The sequence below is a fragment of the Astatotilapia calliptera genome, chromosome 11 (genome assembly GCF_900246225.1).
Source record: "Astatotilapia calliptera chromosome 11, fAstCal1.2, whole genome shotgun sequence".
Lineage (NCBI taxonomy): Eukaryota > Metazoa > Chordata > Actinopteri > Cichliformes > Cichlidae > Astatotilapia > Astatotilapia calliptera.
Window position 1 is genome coordinate 23,608,284 of NC_039312.1, and position 18,877 is coordinate 23,627,160.

At 42.6% G+C, this 18,877-nt stretch overlaps 1 protein-coding gene across 7 annotated transcripts in view; it reads left to right on the plus strand.

The window, feature by feature from the left end:
• The window catches only part of cicb (capicua transcriptional repressor b), a 49,483-nt gene that overhangs the window by 16,889 nt on the left and 13,717 nt on the right, over nt 1–18,877 (plus strand). For 6 of the 7 annotated variants that reach the window (XM_026185900.1, XM_026185899.1, XM_026185898.1 and 3 more), the window contains 11 exons: nt 12,432–12,581; nt 12,729–12,903; nt 13,522–13,633; nt 13,751–13,933; nt 14,031–14,163; nt 14,254–14,432; nt 14,765–14,903; nt 15,593–15,690; nt 15,790–16,780; nt 16,878–17,017; nt 17,145–17,305. In XM_026185900.1, the coding sequence (XP_026041685.1) occupies nt 12,432–12,581; nt 12,729–12,903; nt 13,522–13,633; nt 13,751–13,933; nt 14,031–14,163; nt 14,254–14,432; nt 14,765–14,903; nt 15,593–15,690; nt 15,790–16,780; nt 16,878–17,017; nt 17,145–17,305 (2,461 nt within the window). The remainder of the gene's footprint in view (nt 1–12,431; nt 12,582–12,728; nt 12,904–13,521; nt 13,634–13,750; nt 13,934–14,030; nt 14,164–14,253; nt 14,433–14,764; nt 14,904–15,592; nt 15,691–15,789; nt 16,781–16,877; nt 17,018–17,144; nt 17,306–18,877) is intronic. The other variant, XM_026185904.1, reaches the window with a different exon arrangement.

Here is an 18,877-nt window from a genome sequence, read left to right on the forward strand (position 1 = left end):
TCTCACTCTTTAAAAGGTATTCTTTTTAATCTGTGTGATTCTGTAGCATCAGTTGCTGACACACACAGAAAACGTGTCGGCTGTGAATGGCCAGAGATGTGTCGTATACTGACGTTGAACCAGCATTTTGCAACCAGAACCCAATAATTATTTCACACAGAAAATGAGACTTGCAGTGAATGTGAAGCTAAATCTTGTGAAAAGTGATGATAGAATTTTTTTTGCATTATCTAGAATTCAGCTGAAACTGCTGCAAACACACACGCTCTCTCTCTCTCTCTCTCTCTCTCTCTCTCTCTCTCTCTCTCTCTCTCTCTCTCACACACACACACACTGATTGAAATATACATTTATTTAAAATCTGTAATTCCAAAATTACATTCGTCTGTCAATTCTAATAGTAAATTGAAAGGAAATAGCTTTGTATTTTGTATGTGTCTCTTCCTGTATATGTACGATATATATGTATATGCATATATAATCTATTTTTTCTATTTCGTTCATCTGAACAATCATCCATAAATCGATCATATTTCTTTTGAACAATGCTGCATAATGTTTTTCTGGTTTACATCATAACGTCCCACTCTCATAATCTGAGAGCAGATGACTGCCATGGTGCATTAGAGGGTTAGATTCACATGGACGTGCCACAACCTGGGTGTGCTGCTGCCCAGTGAAAGGAGCTCCTGTTAGCCATCATGCTGTTGTCCCATATGGCTATCTCGATTTGTCTGTCCACCATCCTCACTTCTGCTGGTAACACTAAACTAAGTGCTAAAGCTGGTCACATGATCCGTGTAAGCTCTGGAGCGAGCACATATGAAACACCAGGTCAGGACTAGACTTGTTCCAGGAGTCACTGCTGATGACTATAAATTCACTACGGTCACTAAAATCACTAGTCAGCACTCAGTGCAGGTAATGAACTCTGATCCTTTGTGGTACCTCTAAGCAAAGGGAGTTTGGTGTATTTTCTAGCGTGTTTTACATGCTGTATGATAATTGCATGTTGCACACAGACATTGTTATGAGAATAGGGAAATTAGCAAAAACAATATTTAAATTGTTCTTGGTTTGGATTTCGCTTGCAAATGCGAATAGGGCAAAAATAATTTCTGTGTGCTAATGTTAGAAAAATGCAAAAGAAGCTCATGGACACATGTGGTTCGCTGTTCTTGTGAGGTCTATAAGGAATAAACTCTATGTCATACAGGATTAGTGTGGTTTGTACCAGAAAGTGTTATATTCCCAGTCATAGACAGAAACTTTAAGTTATACCTCGCTAAAGCCAGGATACAGCACAACAGCACTGATTTGTTTGATTAAAAAGGTATACAAAAGAACGGGGAGAAATAAATGTTGTCACAAGCTGCACACGACATTAACAATTAAAAGCGGGTATGGAGCATGTGGGCTCGATGAGCAGTATGTAGGCCAGTTATAGACTCTTTCCCCCAACTTGTCTTTTATTTAGTCTTTTAAAAAGAGAGAATGAGAATGAAGGAGGCCTCAGTAAAGACGGCAGAATCCTTTTTTTAAAAAAAGCTCAACTGAAATGCATGTTTTGTCTAATTGTTTCTCCTGTTTATTTTTATGAAAAACTCTGACCATTGTGCTTATTATAAGTGCACGTGTGATGTTGACTTCCTGACCCCAGCAGCTGTTATTCTAACTCACTACAAACTATTTCCACTAGCTCTTGCTGTGTGTATGTCCATGCGCTTGTTTGTTTAACAGTGACTCATGTAACAGTATAGCGAAACAAAGTGCGAGCAGCTTTTTTGGACAGGAGTACTGAGGTGGCTCGACTCTAATGTGTGTAGGATATACTCTGTAATTTTCAGTATGTTGTGTGGGAATATTATGGAGTATTATGGAGTACGTGTGTGTGCATACGTGTATGAGAAAGCATTATTCATCAGCTGTTGAAACTAAAAGCTTACTTTTCCGTTGTGTTATATATGGACACGTACTATCAGTAAGAGTAATTCACTTCACCGGGGCCTCTTGCCCTCACCACTGTTCAGACCTTCAGGAGTGTGACAGAGAAGTGGACAGGGAAGGGAGCGCTGTCATTTTGAGTGTACGGTTCGTCCTCAGATCCCCTTTTTTGCAGCTGAAGGGACGCCGGATGAATGAATAGGCTCTCTTTGTGTGAGTGCACGCACACTCGGCTGTGTGCGCGCGAGGATGTTTTCTGTAGAGTCAGAAAGGGTGTGTGAGCTTTTGCATATGGCCGTAGGAGAGTGTGAAATACAACAGGGAAAAAAGGTGCGCGTTTATGTGTGTGTGTGTGTGTGTGTGTGTGTGTGTGTGTGTGTGTGTGTGTGTGTGTGTGTGTGTGTGTGTGTGTGTGTGTGTGTGTGTGTGTGTGTGTGCACGCAATCACACGTTTTGCGTGTTTATAATTTGCAAGTACATGTAGGTGTTAGTGTATTCTCAGCTTGGAGAATACGAGCAGTTGGTGGAGTTTTTCAGATAATTTTAAATATTGTTTTGTGAATTTGTTATTATTAAAAAGGTGTCTGATAATTTTCCTGTTTTGGAGTCATGGGGAATTGTTTCACAAACGCTAACAGGCACTCTAAACCCTTTGAAAAAAAATAATGTTGACACTCTTCAGCTTCTACTATATTAGCATGATAAGTATGTGAGTATTTGGGTGATAGTATTAGCAATGATGTGGAGTATCAGTATTGTTATAAATTAGCTTGTATTTATAGCAAACCATACTCACACCTGTTAATAAGGTGGCGGAAACATCCTCACTGAAATCCTCATCCTTATCGAAATTCTCATAGATGGGTTACTAACTCAGCAGTGACAACATGTTACAACTGTTTCACGCCCTGAAATGTTTTAGGCCATTAAAAGAAAATAATATGTTAAAAGCTACAGAAGATTAAAAAAACTTTAGATTGATTAGGACTGAACTAAAATTCTGCACCGTAAAAAAAAAAAAAATCCTAAAAAAACAGTAACATTCCGGCAGCTGGGGCGCCAAAATAATACCATAAAATAACAGAAAATAACTTTCTCATGAAAATACGGTTATTTTCAGTAATGACAATACAGTTTGTTGCCCTAATTTTACATGGGATTTTGCCTTTTTCAAGTGCTTTTAAGCATTAAATTAGGAACATTTTAATATGATTAAACAATGAAATTACCTATAAACAAGGTCAATGAATGCGGCAATATGAATAATAATACTTAAATGTACAGAAATATACAGTTAACAGTTGGTTTAAATAGTAATGGATTGCATTCATATAGCGCTTTTTGAGACCCTCAAATTCCACTTTATAATTCCCCTCTGGCCATCACCAGTAGGTGGTAGGTGAAGTGTCTTGCCCAAGGACACAAGGACCGAGAGTGTCCGAGCCAGGGATCGAACCGGCAACCTTCTGATTACAAGGCGAACTGCCAACTCTTGAGCCACGATCGTCCTAAACAACAATAATAATAATAATTATTTGATGTAAAAACAGTTTATAAGAATCATTTTATATATTTTTCCATAGCATTACATTTGAATTTAACAGTTCAATCTTCAAATAACGGACAACTAGTTGTGAGATTATGATACATTTGTGAATGTATTTTAACAATCTAAATATACATATGTACAGACAAATACATTTAAAAAACAAGAAAGTTATGTTTTATTACATTTACAGTGATTTTACATTAACTTACATTTGAAATGTAAAATCACAGTCTATTTATGTGAATTTAATGATATTCTAGAAGAACAGTACAAAACTGTAAAATACACAGTAAAATACTTTTACATTACTTTTTTACAGTGTGTGAAAAACCTGATACTTAAGCTGCCGCTACTATTAAATAATATCAAATCTAGCATCCCTTAGATCATTTACTCAAGTGTATAGTTAGTGTGTAAAAATAGAAAAGATCAAAGGGACAATACATGCAATTACTTTATTGGTAATCAGTCCTGTCTTCTCTGCAGTATAATCCTGCACACACGCATCGGTAGGTTGTGTTTTCATTAATTCACTCTGAAATAACACAGCAACGCCCTGCCGCGGGTAAGCTGACACTGTGATGTACTTTTTAAGACGAAGCTGCATATGTTCCCTGTGTGTGTGCGTGTGTATGTGTGTGTGTTTCACCATCTATGAGGTGCTAATGAGGCTTTACATTGTCGTGTCTTTTTAAGCACCCCTGTAACTTCCTGCAACATAAAAACAACAACAACAACAAAAAGCTATTAAACAAACCGTCTGAAAAGGTAAAGGACAAGAGCCGCCTTCTTCTTCTTCTCCTTTTTTTTAAAATGGTGTCACATGTGTATTACATGCAGTGTGTCTGTGTGCGCGCACATCTATGAGACAGACTAACAAAGTGTCAATCACTGGGTACCGGATATGATGTGTGAGCGCTAAATGTCTGTTGCCATGGCAACAAAGCAAACATCACACTGATGTAGCTTGTACATAACACAGAATATTCACAAATAGAAAAGGCAGTCCCCCCCTTTTTCTGTGTGTGTGTGTGTGTGTGTGTGTGTGTGTGTGTGTGTGTGTGTGTGTGTGTGTGTGTGTGTGTGTGTGTGTGTGTGTGTGTGTGTGTGTGTGTGTGTGGCACGTGTGCTTGTGTCCCTTTTCTCTGAGAGAAGAAGAACTTCAGCAGGCTCACATGTTTTTACTCTCTAACGTGTTACTAACGGCTCCTTCTTTCTTACATCTCGGGCATCTTTAGTCAACATTCTCAGAAAATGGAAACAATCTAGGATAACTGGAGGGGGTTTCCTTTAATTCAGGCGTGTAAAACTCATTTTATTTTATGGGCCACATACAGACTAATCTGATCTCAAGTGTGCCAGACCAGTAAAACCACTGCATAATAAACTATGAAAATAAAGCCCTCCATATTGTTCCCTAGGTGTAAAGAAATGCTCTCAGAATACAGCAGCAGCTGCTTCCTCATCTTCTGCTGTTGTCTGTAATTTTGAAAGTTGTCTTAAAATCAGCAGAAAATACGTGACTTTTTATATTTAATGAAAGTTGTAGCCTTCTTTAGTGACGACTTTCATCAGTTCAGCTCTGAAGTCGGTGAAGAAGATGTTTATGGTGGGTTTTTTGTGTATTTGTTCTCTTGTGTCCAGATCACTAGTTCCTCTCTTCTCTATACGACCATGTAGTGAAACTACCTCTCTGTGCAGACTCATTGTAAGCATGAACGTTTTCTTAAAGAGCACCTTTAATTATTAGATTTATATTTGAATATTATTTATATGTCATTATTCCTCAGCATTTTTACCAAATCTTCATAATTCTTTGTCTCAGTGTCACATGCACACGCAGTTTGTGCAACATGGAGTAAACATGTCACACTCCCTTAAGAACACGTGAATACACTTTTTTGCACTGCTGTTCTGCACTTCGATGCATCTTTTTGACGTTCGCCCGCCTTCGTCTATCTCATTTTTGATTTTTTTTCTAAACAATTATGAGACTTTTTTTTTAACCCTTTGCTCCATCGCATTGCAGTGGCTTCGCTTCCCCTCCTTTTACACTTCGCTCTCTTCATCCTGGTCTACCCGGATACGGATACCCGGGAATAACATCCCCACTCCCTCCCGTCCCTGCTTTACGTAACGCTTAAAGCCCTGCATATCCTCCCTGGCCATGGCAACAACCACATCTGGATCACGCAGCCCATCTAGACTGGCACCAAAGCAAATGTGAAGCCCTCAAGACTTACCACAAAAGTCATGTGCAGTCATAATCCTGTTTCCTGATGGACTTTGGGGAGATTCTCAAAATGCATTGGTGCACTGGGAGTTTGTAGTCTGAGGTGGCTCCAAGACTTTGAATGCATGTAAAGTTAGAGCGATATTGAGATTTGTTACTGCTTCTTTAAGGTTTCTGTCAAACCCACATTCATTATTCTTTTCAGGTGCTCCTCATATGACAAAGTTTACAACGAGTTTGTAGTTTCCTTCACAATTTCTTCTCTGTCCTTCATCCCACTCTCCTCCTCTCCTTTCCCTTTGCATCTCTACTTCCACAGTCTATGCACTTGCTTTCTGGTTTGTTAGCCATTTATCTGCAGGCTAGTAGTGCCCCCAGATGGTCAGACACATACATTACAAGTTCCCTCACTCGGTTGATGGAGGGATCTGGGTCTTAACTTCGTGTTTCACATATTTTCCTGCTGCTCATCATTTGATGTTGGTAGCAGTGTTAATGAGTCTTGTAGAGCCTTTTGCATTGATTCTATTCAATTCCCTAATGTGTGTCATTCATCAAAGTAATCACTGAACATAATCTGTAGTCACAGTTTTGTTTTTTTTTTGTCTAACTTTCAATGAAACTGGAACAAAATGAGGAGCGAATCAAGCATCTTAAGAAAGCCCCCACAGAGCCGTCCCTCCTGGTATCCGTATGCCACATAACAGCGATTGGTTTATTTTAATGCAATAGGTGGTGATGGTCAGTAGTAGAGTTGTGACCGCGGGCGACATGGAGAACCTGTGCCCAACATAGCTGTTGCCATGGTAACTGCAAAAGACTGGTGGATCGAGTTATAATTGGACGGAGCAAAATGGTGGGTTGTGGGAGGGAGAGACAGAGGACAGGGGTGGAAGATGAATTAAGGGATGAGAGAGATGGGATGGGAAGAAGGAGCGAAGGCGGTGCTCCGCCTGCACAGTGCCAGTGTAGGTAAAGACGAGGAGGAGGAGGAGGAGGAGGAGGAGGAAAAGTTTCTCGTGTGATGTCACGAGGCGTTTGACAGATGTAATTGGGGGGTAAAGGCATGCACACATATGCACATGAAAAGCATGATGTCTGTGAGAAGAGACAGCACATGAAAGCTGCTGAACACCTACACAGATACTGCACCGCCAGCACAGCAGCAGGGAGAGATGGTGAAGCCAAGCTTTAGGGGAATTTCTCTTTTACTGTTTGTCTTCACACCTTCTATCTTAGTCTTACCAGTCTGCACCACTTATCTCTTGTTTTATGTGACTAAGTGCTAAAATTCTGTGGTTTCCCACCGTGTTGATTTCGCCTCCCTTGCATATGCAGCTTCTTGTGCACGCGATCAACTGATTTTCTTATCTGCACATCTTTTGCTCTAAAAAGGTATGACGGCCAGAAACCGTTAATCTACTTTTGTGCAAATACATGTGCAGTATTATTACAACACTAAGTGAACTGGAATTGTGCCGTACTCAGACCAGGATAAAGGAAAAACCCATTATTCCGCTCTGAATAATTGGTCAGTTGCAGTTCCAGTTATGTTTACCCAGGGTTGCAACCACTGAACAGCCACAGCAATCTTTCATCTCCACCCCTAACCCTCTTTCACTCTTTTTTCCTTTTCATTCTCTGAGCCAAGCTGTCCAGCATCCCCTCCTTAACACACCATGTTTGCTTGATTGACTTGTTGAGAGTGCAGTGCAGTTGATAAGCTTTAGTCTCTTAGTCTGTGTCAGTGATTAAAGTTTTGTATTTTCCAATTACATTTTATTTATGTTTCATTCTGAATGTTTTGAATTCAGGTCAGTTTCAGTTAGTTTCCAAAGTGGTTTTGCTTGTTTCAGTTTAGTTTTTACTGCTTAGTTTTAGTTCAGTTTTTGTTAGTTTTTCTATGTAATTTCTAGTGTTTTTAAAGATTATTATATTGGACGTGTGCCCCAGGGATAGGTATTATAATACAAGCCCAAGACTTTACAGAAATAGTTGATTTGGTCATGTAGACCAGCGGTCCCCGGGCCTCGGACCGGTACCGGTCCATGAGTCGTTTGGTACCAGGCCGCGAGGGTAGAGGCTCAGGTGTGAAATGTATGGTTTTCAGGGTTTTTATCGGTTTTCAGCGTTATTTTGTTATTGTTTTTATCGTTAACTCGGTTTTCCTGGGTCTTTTCACGTGTGTTATGAATAAATCTTCTTTTTCGGTACCAGTACTAGTTTTATTTTGTTGTATTTATCCGCGACACCTTAAAGGCCGGTCCGTGAAAATATTGTCGGGCATAAACCGGTCCGTGGCGCAAAAAAGGTTGGGGACCGCTGATGTAGACACTCTGATTCTAAATAAATGTGTCCATAAAATACTCGTCAAACAAGTTGTGCTTTTCAGATGTGACGAAAGACTAAAAGTAAGGAAATGTCCTCAATACCCTTGAGTTGCAAACATTTCCAAATACTCTTATAGAAGTGTAACCCAGGACTTAGAGGGTTAACTTTTTTACTACTAAGGGCAGCTGCTGCCAGTGTGTCTCTCAGCCTTATTGGTCAGGTCTCAAGCTCCCGATGTGCTGACTGGCTGCTGGTGATAAATTCAGTCCCTCCCAGTATTGTATTTGTCTTATGGAACCATTAAAAAGGCTGAGAAGCAGTTCTTGCCTCAGTGAGAACCCACATCACAAATACCCATCCTCTTTCTATCTGTCTCATCAGTATAATGTCTATAAAATCTATTTAAATGCTTCCCCTTTGTCTGCCCCATCTCAGGCCTCTCACACCCTTCCTCCTTTTGAAAGAAGTTCTGTTTTCACAAGTTGTTTTCTCTCCACCCCCCATACCTCCCCCCCCTCTCTCTCTCTCTGGCTCTCCTGCTGAAAATGACTCTCAGTCTATTTTTACCCTCTGGTCCTCTCCAATGTTAGTCTGTTCCACCCATTTTTTCCTCTCTTTCTAACCAGTCCTGCTCTCCTGTTTTCAATTCTCTTCTTCTTTTCTTTCACTTTTCCTCCTTGTCCCTGTGAGTGTTGCATCAGAACATTTTTAATTCTGTCTTGGAGGAGGCACATTTGCATGATGAAGAGATGGAAAATATTTGAAGAGCTTTTTATTGGGGAAAATTGCACCACTTGCCTCGTGGCTCTTGGCTGTGTTTCTGAAAGCAAACGTGTAGCATCACCAGAAAATGGTTATATGTATTTCAAATTCCTTTTTCGAATGATTTATATTTCTAACTTGTAATGACCCTGCATGCTTATCTAGGTTTATTGGGTGAGGGTATGCATTGCAATCTTGACCCCAAAGTCCTCATCAGAGTCCACCCCCTGTGCAGATTCCCTAGAGAGACCGAAGCAGCGTGACAGGTAAAGCGCAGATAGCACACTAGCGCCTCCCTGCATGTGTGGTCTTTTTGTGTATTAAAACTGGAGCCGAGCATTAGTAAGGGGGCGGAGCTTCTCTAAATTCTGTTAAGCTATCGGTTGGCCTACATCTGAGTGTCGGCGTTTGATACGCGCTTTCACCCACCACTCAAGGTTTACTACGACTCCTCCACCAATGAAAGAAAGAAGCACAAAAATACTCACTTTTGAGGCCTTACACGGACTCCAGCTCGTGTTCCCATATCGATACAGTGAAAATATTTATTAACTATTATTGAGTATTTTAAAGAAGCTTCGAGATTAGAGGGAGAAGAGGTTATAGTTGTAACGCCGGGTGTAATTTGCATATGACTGGCATTCCAGCGCACCCTTCCGCCAATCAGCGTGCGCGGCGGGTAGATGACGGTTCGATGCCAGGGCGAATAGCCGAATAGTATTCGCCCAGGGGGGGCGGGACAAGGCTGGGCGAGGTTGACAGGACGAGAAGGGGAGGGGTACGAGTACAGGAGGTGTGTGGGGGGGGGGCAAGCAGCCTAGTTTACAACAAGAGGAAGAGGAGGGAAAGAGAAAGAAAGGGCCAAGGCTTACGCGCGAGAGAGAGCGAATGAGGCAAAAATAAGGGAGTAAACTCGGGCTGGGAGGTGTGGAGATGTGATACAAGGACTTTTCTGGGCCAAAACAACACGAGTAACAGCAAGTAGTCAGCGGACTGGACGGTGTGCGCGCCGATGTCGTCCGCACGAAGTGGCTAGCTAACCTGCTGCAGACAGACCGACCTCTCAAACGGCTATCACCCAGCGTCGCGGGGTTTAAAGCCCCCACCTCCTTCCACCACCCCCCGCCGTGTTCTGGTCCTGTACTGGGGGGGGGGGCATCTACAACCGGTCACTCTTTTGCTGCCTCGAAAGCTTGATCGAGGAGGAGTAAGAAAAATACAACAGCAACTGCGATTCATCTCACCCCCCTCCCCTCCTTCCTTTTCTCCTCGCTGACTTGAGCCAGGAGTCCTCACCGTGGTTGCTTTCATCGCTGTGTTGTAGTCTCATCAGTTGCTAGCTAACGTCAGGTTTGTGGCCAGATTCGTCAGGCAGGATAGGAACTGCTAAATCGGAGACAGTACAGGTGGTTTTCTCGGTAATCAAACTGATGGATAGCGGGATTGTGAGCGCAGGGTGATGGATGAATGCACCAGATTTACGGTAACGATGTCTTCTTATGAGTGGGAACAAATACAACTAGTTCGGTGTTTCTTTTATAGGTGTTAACTGAATTGCCTGGTTAAAACAGGTGGATATCGTAATCCCGAGGGGGGTGGGGGGCATATATCAGAGAAACAAGTTTCGGAGTAATGCACTTAACAGACAGTGTTATATTTGATGTCAGTACATTTGAAAATAGGATTTTATAGTTGCGACATGAAAATAATTGCGTTTCTTTTGCCCGTGTCTGTGCGGCGGGTGCACGACCAGGGGCGTTCCCGAGAGGTTGGTCCAATTTGGAGCGGTGCACTTGAGGCTCCGGTTATTGCAAGAGGCAGCTAAATTTGCCGTGATTTCTTTACCCCCCCCCCCCCCCCCCCCCTTTTCTTTTAAAATGCCCGAATCAGCAAGTGTTGAAAGTCGGTGTTGAGGGAAACGGCGAACACTTGGACATTAAGCAGATTCACAGTAGTTGGAAATAGAAGAATCACTTGAGCTGTGATCAGCCCACTTTGCTTGTTGGAGCGCTGTTTTACCCTGATCGATACGGCGCTCTGTAGCTGTGCGAGTCCGGGACTTCATGTGCTTCTCAGTACCTGCCGAGCCCCACCTGCCCAAAACCGTGTAGTAGCGCAGAGCACGTTTTGACATGGCCCAGAAGGACTGCGTAGTTTCCGGGTGGCTGTATCAATCCAGGCCGTGGATGGGCTCGAGGCCTTGTTAACCCCTTCATGCCCGGGCTGCTGTAGTAATGTAAACAAACAGGGAGAGAGGGCATCGGGGGTAATTAGACCAAAGGGAGGCGGAACCCTGCCTTCGATCATAATCGTCTTTTTTCAGTGGCTCGTCTGTACACCGCTACATTCGCACAAATGTAACATTATTTAGTTTTTTCTTACGAATCGTTTACAGTACACCCTGTCCACTGATGTTTGTTCCGTGTGCGTTATTAGATTGCGGCATACTGCGATACGGATATATGGACTCTTATCTCGTATTTTAGTTAGGTTAAAAATAAATAAATAAGGATACCTCTTGAAGACCTCATCATGTCGGGAAGTGATGCAGTTATTCTTCTGAATGATGGCTGCAACCTGTAGGGATGAAAGGGATCCAGACACACTATGAGCTTCCCAGATTTTTGGAGTAAACATGTTCTCTTACCTGGATATCTACATGTTATAGAAGAAAGATTTTAAAAGGACTCATTATCATTACGTTTTTAAAAAAAGATTTTTTCTTTTGAAAACATCAAGGATTTCTTTCAACAATGTTCTCATCAGAGAATCCTCAGTATCTTCGCCAAGGATTAAGCATGTTTGGTTAGTCCATATCTTATTGTTTACCTGAAGTGTAATGCAGGTACACAGTGTAATGCCTTTCTGAGTGTTTTTGTTAATGTATGAAGCATTTTTATCTAGAGATTCTTTCTTTCTTTCTTTCTTTCTTTCTTTCTTTCTTTCTTTCTTTCTTTCTTTCTTTCTTTCTTTCTTTCTTTCTTTCTTTCTTTCTTTCTTTCTTTCTTTCTTTCAGTAAAGGAAATAGTGAGTTATACAGCATTTGTTTTATTTATGACATTTGGTAATGGCTTCTGTTCTCCATTCAGCCTGTTATTGGGAACAGAGAGTCCTTTTGTACATCTGCAGTTTTTGGAATGATTTAACCAGTTTAGTGGATGGAGGTCTGATCTGTTACTGTGGCAGTACTGATATTACTGGTAGCTTTCAAAGCACTGGTTCTTTCTTATTCTGCCATGTAACCACCAACCTTTACCTATTATCCCAGATGTTATCCAGCCTGTGGTTAGATGGCTAAAATGCAAGATGCTACTGTGGCCAAAGTACTACTGCAAGAAGTACTCTGTTGTTGTCTGTCTGATTTTTAGTATTTTTTGTTGTTTTTCCATCCAAAATAATATAACATTTGTGCTTGATCACATTGTAAACTAATTGGTCATTGAGTAGGAATGCGACTGTTGTGTAAGTGTTACAGTGACTCCTCTAAATAAGTAAGCTGTTTCTTGATTTGTTAGTACGAATGACAGATTGTTTTGAATCTGAATTCAAGGCAAGGCCTCATATTGTGAATTTATCAGGTAAATTAATCTGAATTCCTTTTATCTTCTGCAGTGTGGACCAATGTAGAGCCCCGGTCAGTGCCAGTCTTCCCTTGGCATTCATTGGTCCCCTTTCTGGCACCTACCCAATCAGATGCTACTTCTCAGCCAGGAGAGGGCCAGCACCCAGTCAACCACCCTCAAGCAGCCAGTCTGAAGACGGGTAATGTTTATATTAAGACTGACCTAGAAGCTGTAAGGAGGGGGGGGGGGGGAAAGGTGTTGTCACCAGTTTCGGGTTATTTTCCTTTGAAACTTCAGCAGCATTTACTGCTTTCTTTGCCCTGAATAATTTGTTGTTTTTCCTCAGAGTGTCAGGGGGTGGCAGCGCTGCCACAGGAACCTGCAGAGGCACCTCCCACTGTAGAGAGAGGTCCCCCATCAAGGCCTCCCCCTGCTTCAGATGAGCCGCCTCCAGAGAAAGAGAAAGGAGATACAGAGAGGGAGAGGCCTGACAGTGAAACTGAGAGTGATGTGGATGACCCGTAAGAGCAGCTTGCTTGCTTGCTTGCTTGCTTTCTTTCTTTCTTTCTTTCTTTCTTTCTTTCTTTCTTTCCACTGTATTGGGATTTTGTGGGTAAATCTGTCAGGCTAAAAGAACACAGAGAAATAGAGGTAGCACAAACCCTCATGTTTTATCTGTTAAAGTGGTTATGTATTTGTCCAAGCCAGCTTTCACAGTAATTTTCTGTGTGGTGCTGTGTACCCACACATACAGTAAGGGAGTGTGATATTTTCTGTATCCTTGCGCTAATTTGGGCAGAAGAGCTCAATGCCAGAACAAAGCAGATGGGAACAAAAGCATTCCATCTCTGGTTTCTATCACTATATGAAAGGCAGTGGCCAGGCTGTCAGACATTGAAATGGATTAGCTATCTGCTGAATCTGCTGCTGTATCTCATGGGAGATGAACTACTTGTGCTCAGTGTCTACATCTCATAGACTCGCAGCCTTAAGGTAAATAATACCTGATGTTAAGTAGAAAATTACCGGGTTTTTAAATATTAGAGATGGAAAGAGAAGAAGTGCTAATGGGCCAGCCTCCATGCGGGTATGGAAAATTAAAGATTATAGACCCAGAGATGTTTTTCTGTCTCCTTTAGCTTCCTTCCAGGAGTCGTACAAGAGCAGCCTCTCTCTACATCACCAGGAAAGAGACGTACTCAGTCGCTCAGTGCACTGCCCAAAGATGGAGACAAGAGCAGCCCTGGAAAGGTGGTGTTTGTCTTTTTTTTTTTTATTCACTGCATCCACAAAAACACAATTCTCAGTGTGTCCTTAATTAAGATATGTCACGTAATATCTGACTGTTTTTCTTGCTCACTCTTTCAGAGGGAGAAGGACCACATCAGGCGACCAATGAATGCATTTATGATTTTCAGCAAGCGCCATCGAGCATTGGTTCACCAGCGTCACCCGAACCAGGACAACAGGACAGTCAGCAAGATTCTTGGGGAATGGTGGTACGCTCTAGGACCTAAAGAGAAACAGAAGTACCATGATTTGGCTTTCCAGGTATCCAGATACATACAGAAAGATGTACATAATTTTAGAAAAATGGTTCAGGCGTATATCAGTTTAGATGCATACCTGTCCCTTCTCTTGGTCTCAGGTCAAAGAGGCCCACTTCAAGGCCCACCCAGACTGGAAGTGGTGCAATAAAGACAGAAAGAAGTCCAGCTCTGAAGGTCGTGGGGTACCAGGGAGCAAAGACATCAGAGAGAGGAGCATGTCTGAATCCACAGGTTGGTCAATATGCAGCATACATTTACAGAGATTCTCATATGCCCGTTATTCTTCAAGTCCTTATCAGTGATATTTTTGCCTTGGGATAGAGCCCCATTCTGTCGAGCTGAAGGGTGTCAGTCCAGGACTGGTGGGCGTGTCCGAGAGGACTACAGGAGAGGGCCATGCGAGCCAGCTTACTCGCCCCAGAGCCTTCTCCCAAAGTGCTGTGCACAGCCTGGAGCGGAGTGACAGGGGTAATACGCAAGCCCTTGCAGAACTGGCACAGGTGAGAGAGGAGAACAGCTCATCAACTGAGAACGTTGAATATTGAATGTTGAAGCTTAGTATTTTCTTTTTAAAGAATAAATGAAAGGCAGCCATTACTGCTACCAGTGCAGTCAGAAATTTAAAGATGTGTTTTGTGAATTCATTTTGTATTCCCAGCAATAGAAGATGTTTTCTACTTTTGCTTTCCACAAACATGAAAAAACTGTTTTGGCAGTAGGATGGTGCATTTTCAGTCCCAGACTGGCATCTTGAACACATTTAACACATTGCTACATCAAACCCAAATAAGGTTACAACAAGAAGGTCATCCTAATATGTCTTTTGTCTCAGATGTGTGGGGATGGTGGCAATCAGTTCTCGAGCCATGCCCCTCCTTTGGCACAGTCTCAGCGTGGGGTCAGCGAGGACATGACCAGTGATGAGGAGCGCATGGTCATCTGTGAGGAGGAGGGAGATGATGATGTCATTGGTGAGAAATGAATACTACTGTGCTCATGCAGCCATATTAGATTAGAGCAATTAATGTGTTAGTAAACTGCTTCCAGCAGCACTGAACCACACTGCGTATTGTCATCTTCTGTATGTTTAAAAAAAACAAAACACCCACTCAGTACTAAGAGGTAATGTCAGCAATTAGTTCCTTGTGAAACAGTCACATGTTGTTTAGTCTCTCCTGTTATTGGCCACTTTGACATTTCAGATTTTAAGAAGTGAGAGCAGTTTCAGACTTGCCCCAATTATCTGGTTATTTAAACGGTAATTATGAGCAGCTGAGTGTGAAAAACTGTTCACGTCAGCTTCTCGCTTGTAATTACAAGTCTGAAGTTTCAGGTATCACTGACATTAACAATATCCTTGCTAAATGGCTGCAAATGCACATCATCTGGGATTTGCATTAGAAATAAAATAAAAAATAATACAGCGAGTTCAACCTCTTTTGAAAGGGCTTAACTCTGTAACAGCAAAAATGGCTAATTAAAGTTGTCTAACTGGTCTGACTACAAGATTGCAATGCAAGCTGACAACCTTGGATAAAAGGTGTTCTCTGCTTTCTCCCAGCATTACATGAATGCATCACAAGTTTTCCCTGACCTTTTGAGTGGATGTTAAATTTTAAGGAATATCAAGTGTAGCTGGAGTGTGTGCTTCTTTCCGCAGAGGACCCTTATCCCAGCAGCTCCATAGACCTCAAGTGTAAGGAGCGTGTGACTGACAGCGATAGTGAGAACGGTTCGGGTGATGAAAGCGATCGAAAGGTAATGGTATTGATAGCTATCAGTTTAACACACACAGATTTCTTGAAACATTTTAAAGGTGATTATCCTGTGTAACATCTGTATATTTGTCCTTTTCAGAGAGTTTTTGCTCCAGTCATTTGCTCTTCTGCTTCCTCCTCTTCCTCACACCATACTCCTCATGGTAGGAGTGTCTCACTGTCCTCCTACCCCACCACCAAGCGCTATGATGAGGGGAGATCAGGAGGGGGAGCATTTATGGACCACAGGAGGAAGGAAAGAGCAGAGGGAGAGAATAAGGATGCATTTGGAGGGGAGGAAGGTGGAAGTGGGCAAGCCACTTCTCTCTCCCTTTCTTCTGGTCAGTCAGTCATGTCCACTTCTCCAGCCGGAGGGCCTCTTCCCTCATCAGTAAGTTCGCTGGGGGCGAACCCACTCCTTAGGGTGGCCTCTACAGTGGTGACCAATGTAATGCGTCCTGTTATCAGCACACCGCTCCCTATCGCCAGCAAACCTAGAGATGGAGCCACTTCATCCAACCCTCACCCTTCCGAAAGGAAGTCTCTGACTCCCCAGCAGCAGCCGCAATTCTTGATTGGTTCAGCTTCAGGAGGCGGGACCACAGCCACAGGGGGTGGGTACTATTCTTCGTCATCACCCAGTCCAGCTATGGGTCCAGGTGGTGTAGTGACTAATTTGGTGTTAGGAGGGGCTTTGCCTCCCCAACCCTCTATACAGCTTGTAACCCCCTCCCCACAACCCCAGCCATCTCAGCCACAGGCTCTTCCACCCACTGCTGTTTCAGCTCAGCATAGCCAAACCAACGGGCCCCTGCCTCTGCCCCTGCTTCAGCCCCAGTTCCTTCCTGCTTCCTCCCTGGCACCCCCTGGGAGTAAGGCCATCACTCAAGTCCAGTACATTCTGCCTACCCTACCTGCCAACACCAACCCAAAGAGTCCACCTCAGCAGCTCAGCCAGCCAACCAGTGTCTTCAACCTGCCCACAGCTCCACCGACACATGTGTCCTTGGCCAATGGAAAGCAGCAGGGTACAAGTCCACTGACGGGATACACGTCCAGCCCAGCAGTAGGAGTCGGCCCAGGAACTAGAGGTGAAAGCTCTAACAGGAGACACAGCACTGGAGCTAATAGTCTGTGTTGACTTCTAATGAAATGCTCATTCCCCCTGTTTATCCGCGTTTTCATCAGTGCAAGCACAGTCTCCGGCGCTCCAGGGTAAAATGCTTGTTCCCATGGCAACAGTGCGGACTGCGCCAGCACCTGCCCAGCAGTTTCCGATTGTGGCTCCACCTCTTCCTGTCCAGAATGGAGCTCAGTCCGGAAGCAAGGTCAGCGGTGCTTCACTGATGACGTGTTTTTAAACTGTAGTCATTTTCTTATTAAAGCTTTATCTGAGCAAAGCTGCAAATAAACATTTGTGTTGGTTCTTCTATCTTTATTTTTTTTCCCCCCCAGATCATCCATATAGCTCCTATGCCCGTTGTTCAATCTCAGCTGCCTCAGGGTGGAGCAGTACATCCTGCCAGCCCCTTCCCTGTAACAGTGGGCACAGCTGCTGTGGTAGCACCAGGATCAGCCCCCTCCCAGGCTGTTCTAGTGCCACCAGCACCTACAAGGTAGGAGATATCAAACTGCAGTGAGACAGTGAATATGAATATGGGACCAATAGTTCACCAATAGCACTTGGTGACAGTGGGGAGGAAGGACTCCTCTTTAAAAGAAAGAGACCTATATCAGAAACAGCTCTAAGGAGGGGCGGCACTCTGCTGTAACCAGCTGGGGGTTGGGAAAGTAGATGAAACCAGAAAGAGGAGTGCAGAGATCCCATAAAGAACAAGGAACGAAATAAACACCACCATCACCATGTTGGCACTCTTTAAAAATCATTAAAAAATATTTTTAATTGTGTGCTTGTTTGTAACCTTGTGGTGTCCTATCTTTCTTCTTAATTAGAATCAGTAACAAAATTTCTTTAGGTGCAAAATATAGTAATGTGATTAAAAAGAAAAAAGTTAATGTGTTGAAAACAGAAAATGTTAGTATTTAAAGAACTTATATCATGTCTGCTGCCTTATTATGACAGCTGAGTAATAATAACAGATGCACAGCTAATTCCTCCAACTGTTTCTTATGAGAAAGAAAGCATGATCTGTTGAATAGCCCTTTGAGCCAAAATTAAAAGAGGCATAAGAAAAGTGTTTTGTTCACTGAGAACATTGTTGATCTGGCAGTGCAGGGCAACAATAGAAGAAAAAAAAAACTCATCTGAAAAGCACCGTCGATTTACCCACATTTGCCCCCCTCTTTGGATTTTCTTTCATTCCACTCACTTTAAAAATGAAAATCCAGTAAATGCTTTACCTATAAATTACACAGCATGTGAGCAAGATGAGGAATTACCCGGCAGCCAAATGTTGACCTATCTGTTTCCCATTTTTCATAGCTAACTGGAACAGCTTTAGTGCTGTCAGCCTGTGTTAAACACATTTTAAATTCTAGTTAATAAATGAAGTGAAACTTCCAGTGTGGTTATTGGGGCTGTTTGTCACTACTCACAGTATTTCTAAACTTTCCACTGCTGTTCATAACAGACGTGTTTGAACTGACATAAAGCATTTATATAATGGAGACTGATGTTTGACAGCTTAAAAGCTATTTTCTAACAGATAGATAAACCCAGCAATGCAACACATCACATGTCTGAGAGCAGCTGTAAACAAATGTGCCAGTAAGGCTTGACTCAGCTCTGATTAACAAGCACTCATTTATAAACATATGCCAGCCCTTGTGCACCCTAGTCCCCAGTATCCCTGAGCTGCAGTTGATCTCTGTAATTGTTCACTTATTGGAAGTGTCTTTGCATTAGGGCTGCAACAATTCATCAAGTAACTCGATTACAAAAAAATCTTTGAGGCAAATTCTTGGCTTCGATGCTTCGTTTGCACTCGGTTGTCACCGTGTAAGCGTGAGCGTTTCACCCACATTTGTGACTAAAAATAGACCCGCAGTAGGAATGTATTTAGGAGCACGTGTGAACAAAAAGTATTATAATATTAAGGTCATGCAGCCCCCAGTTTTTCCACAAAAAGACTGATAGTACAACAGCAGCAGTGAAGATGATGCTGTCGTAGTTTAATGTGGAGCTGTCGTCAAGACGCTCAGGTGGCGTAAAAGAAAACAGCATTTGT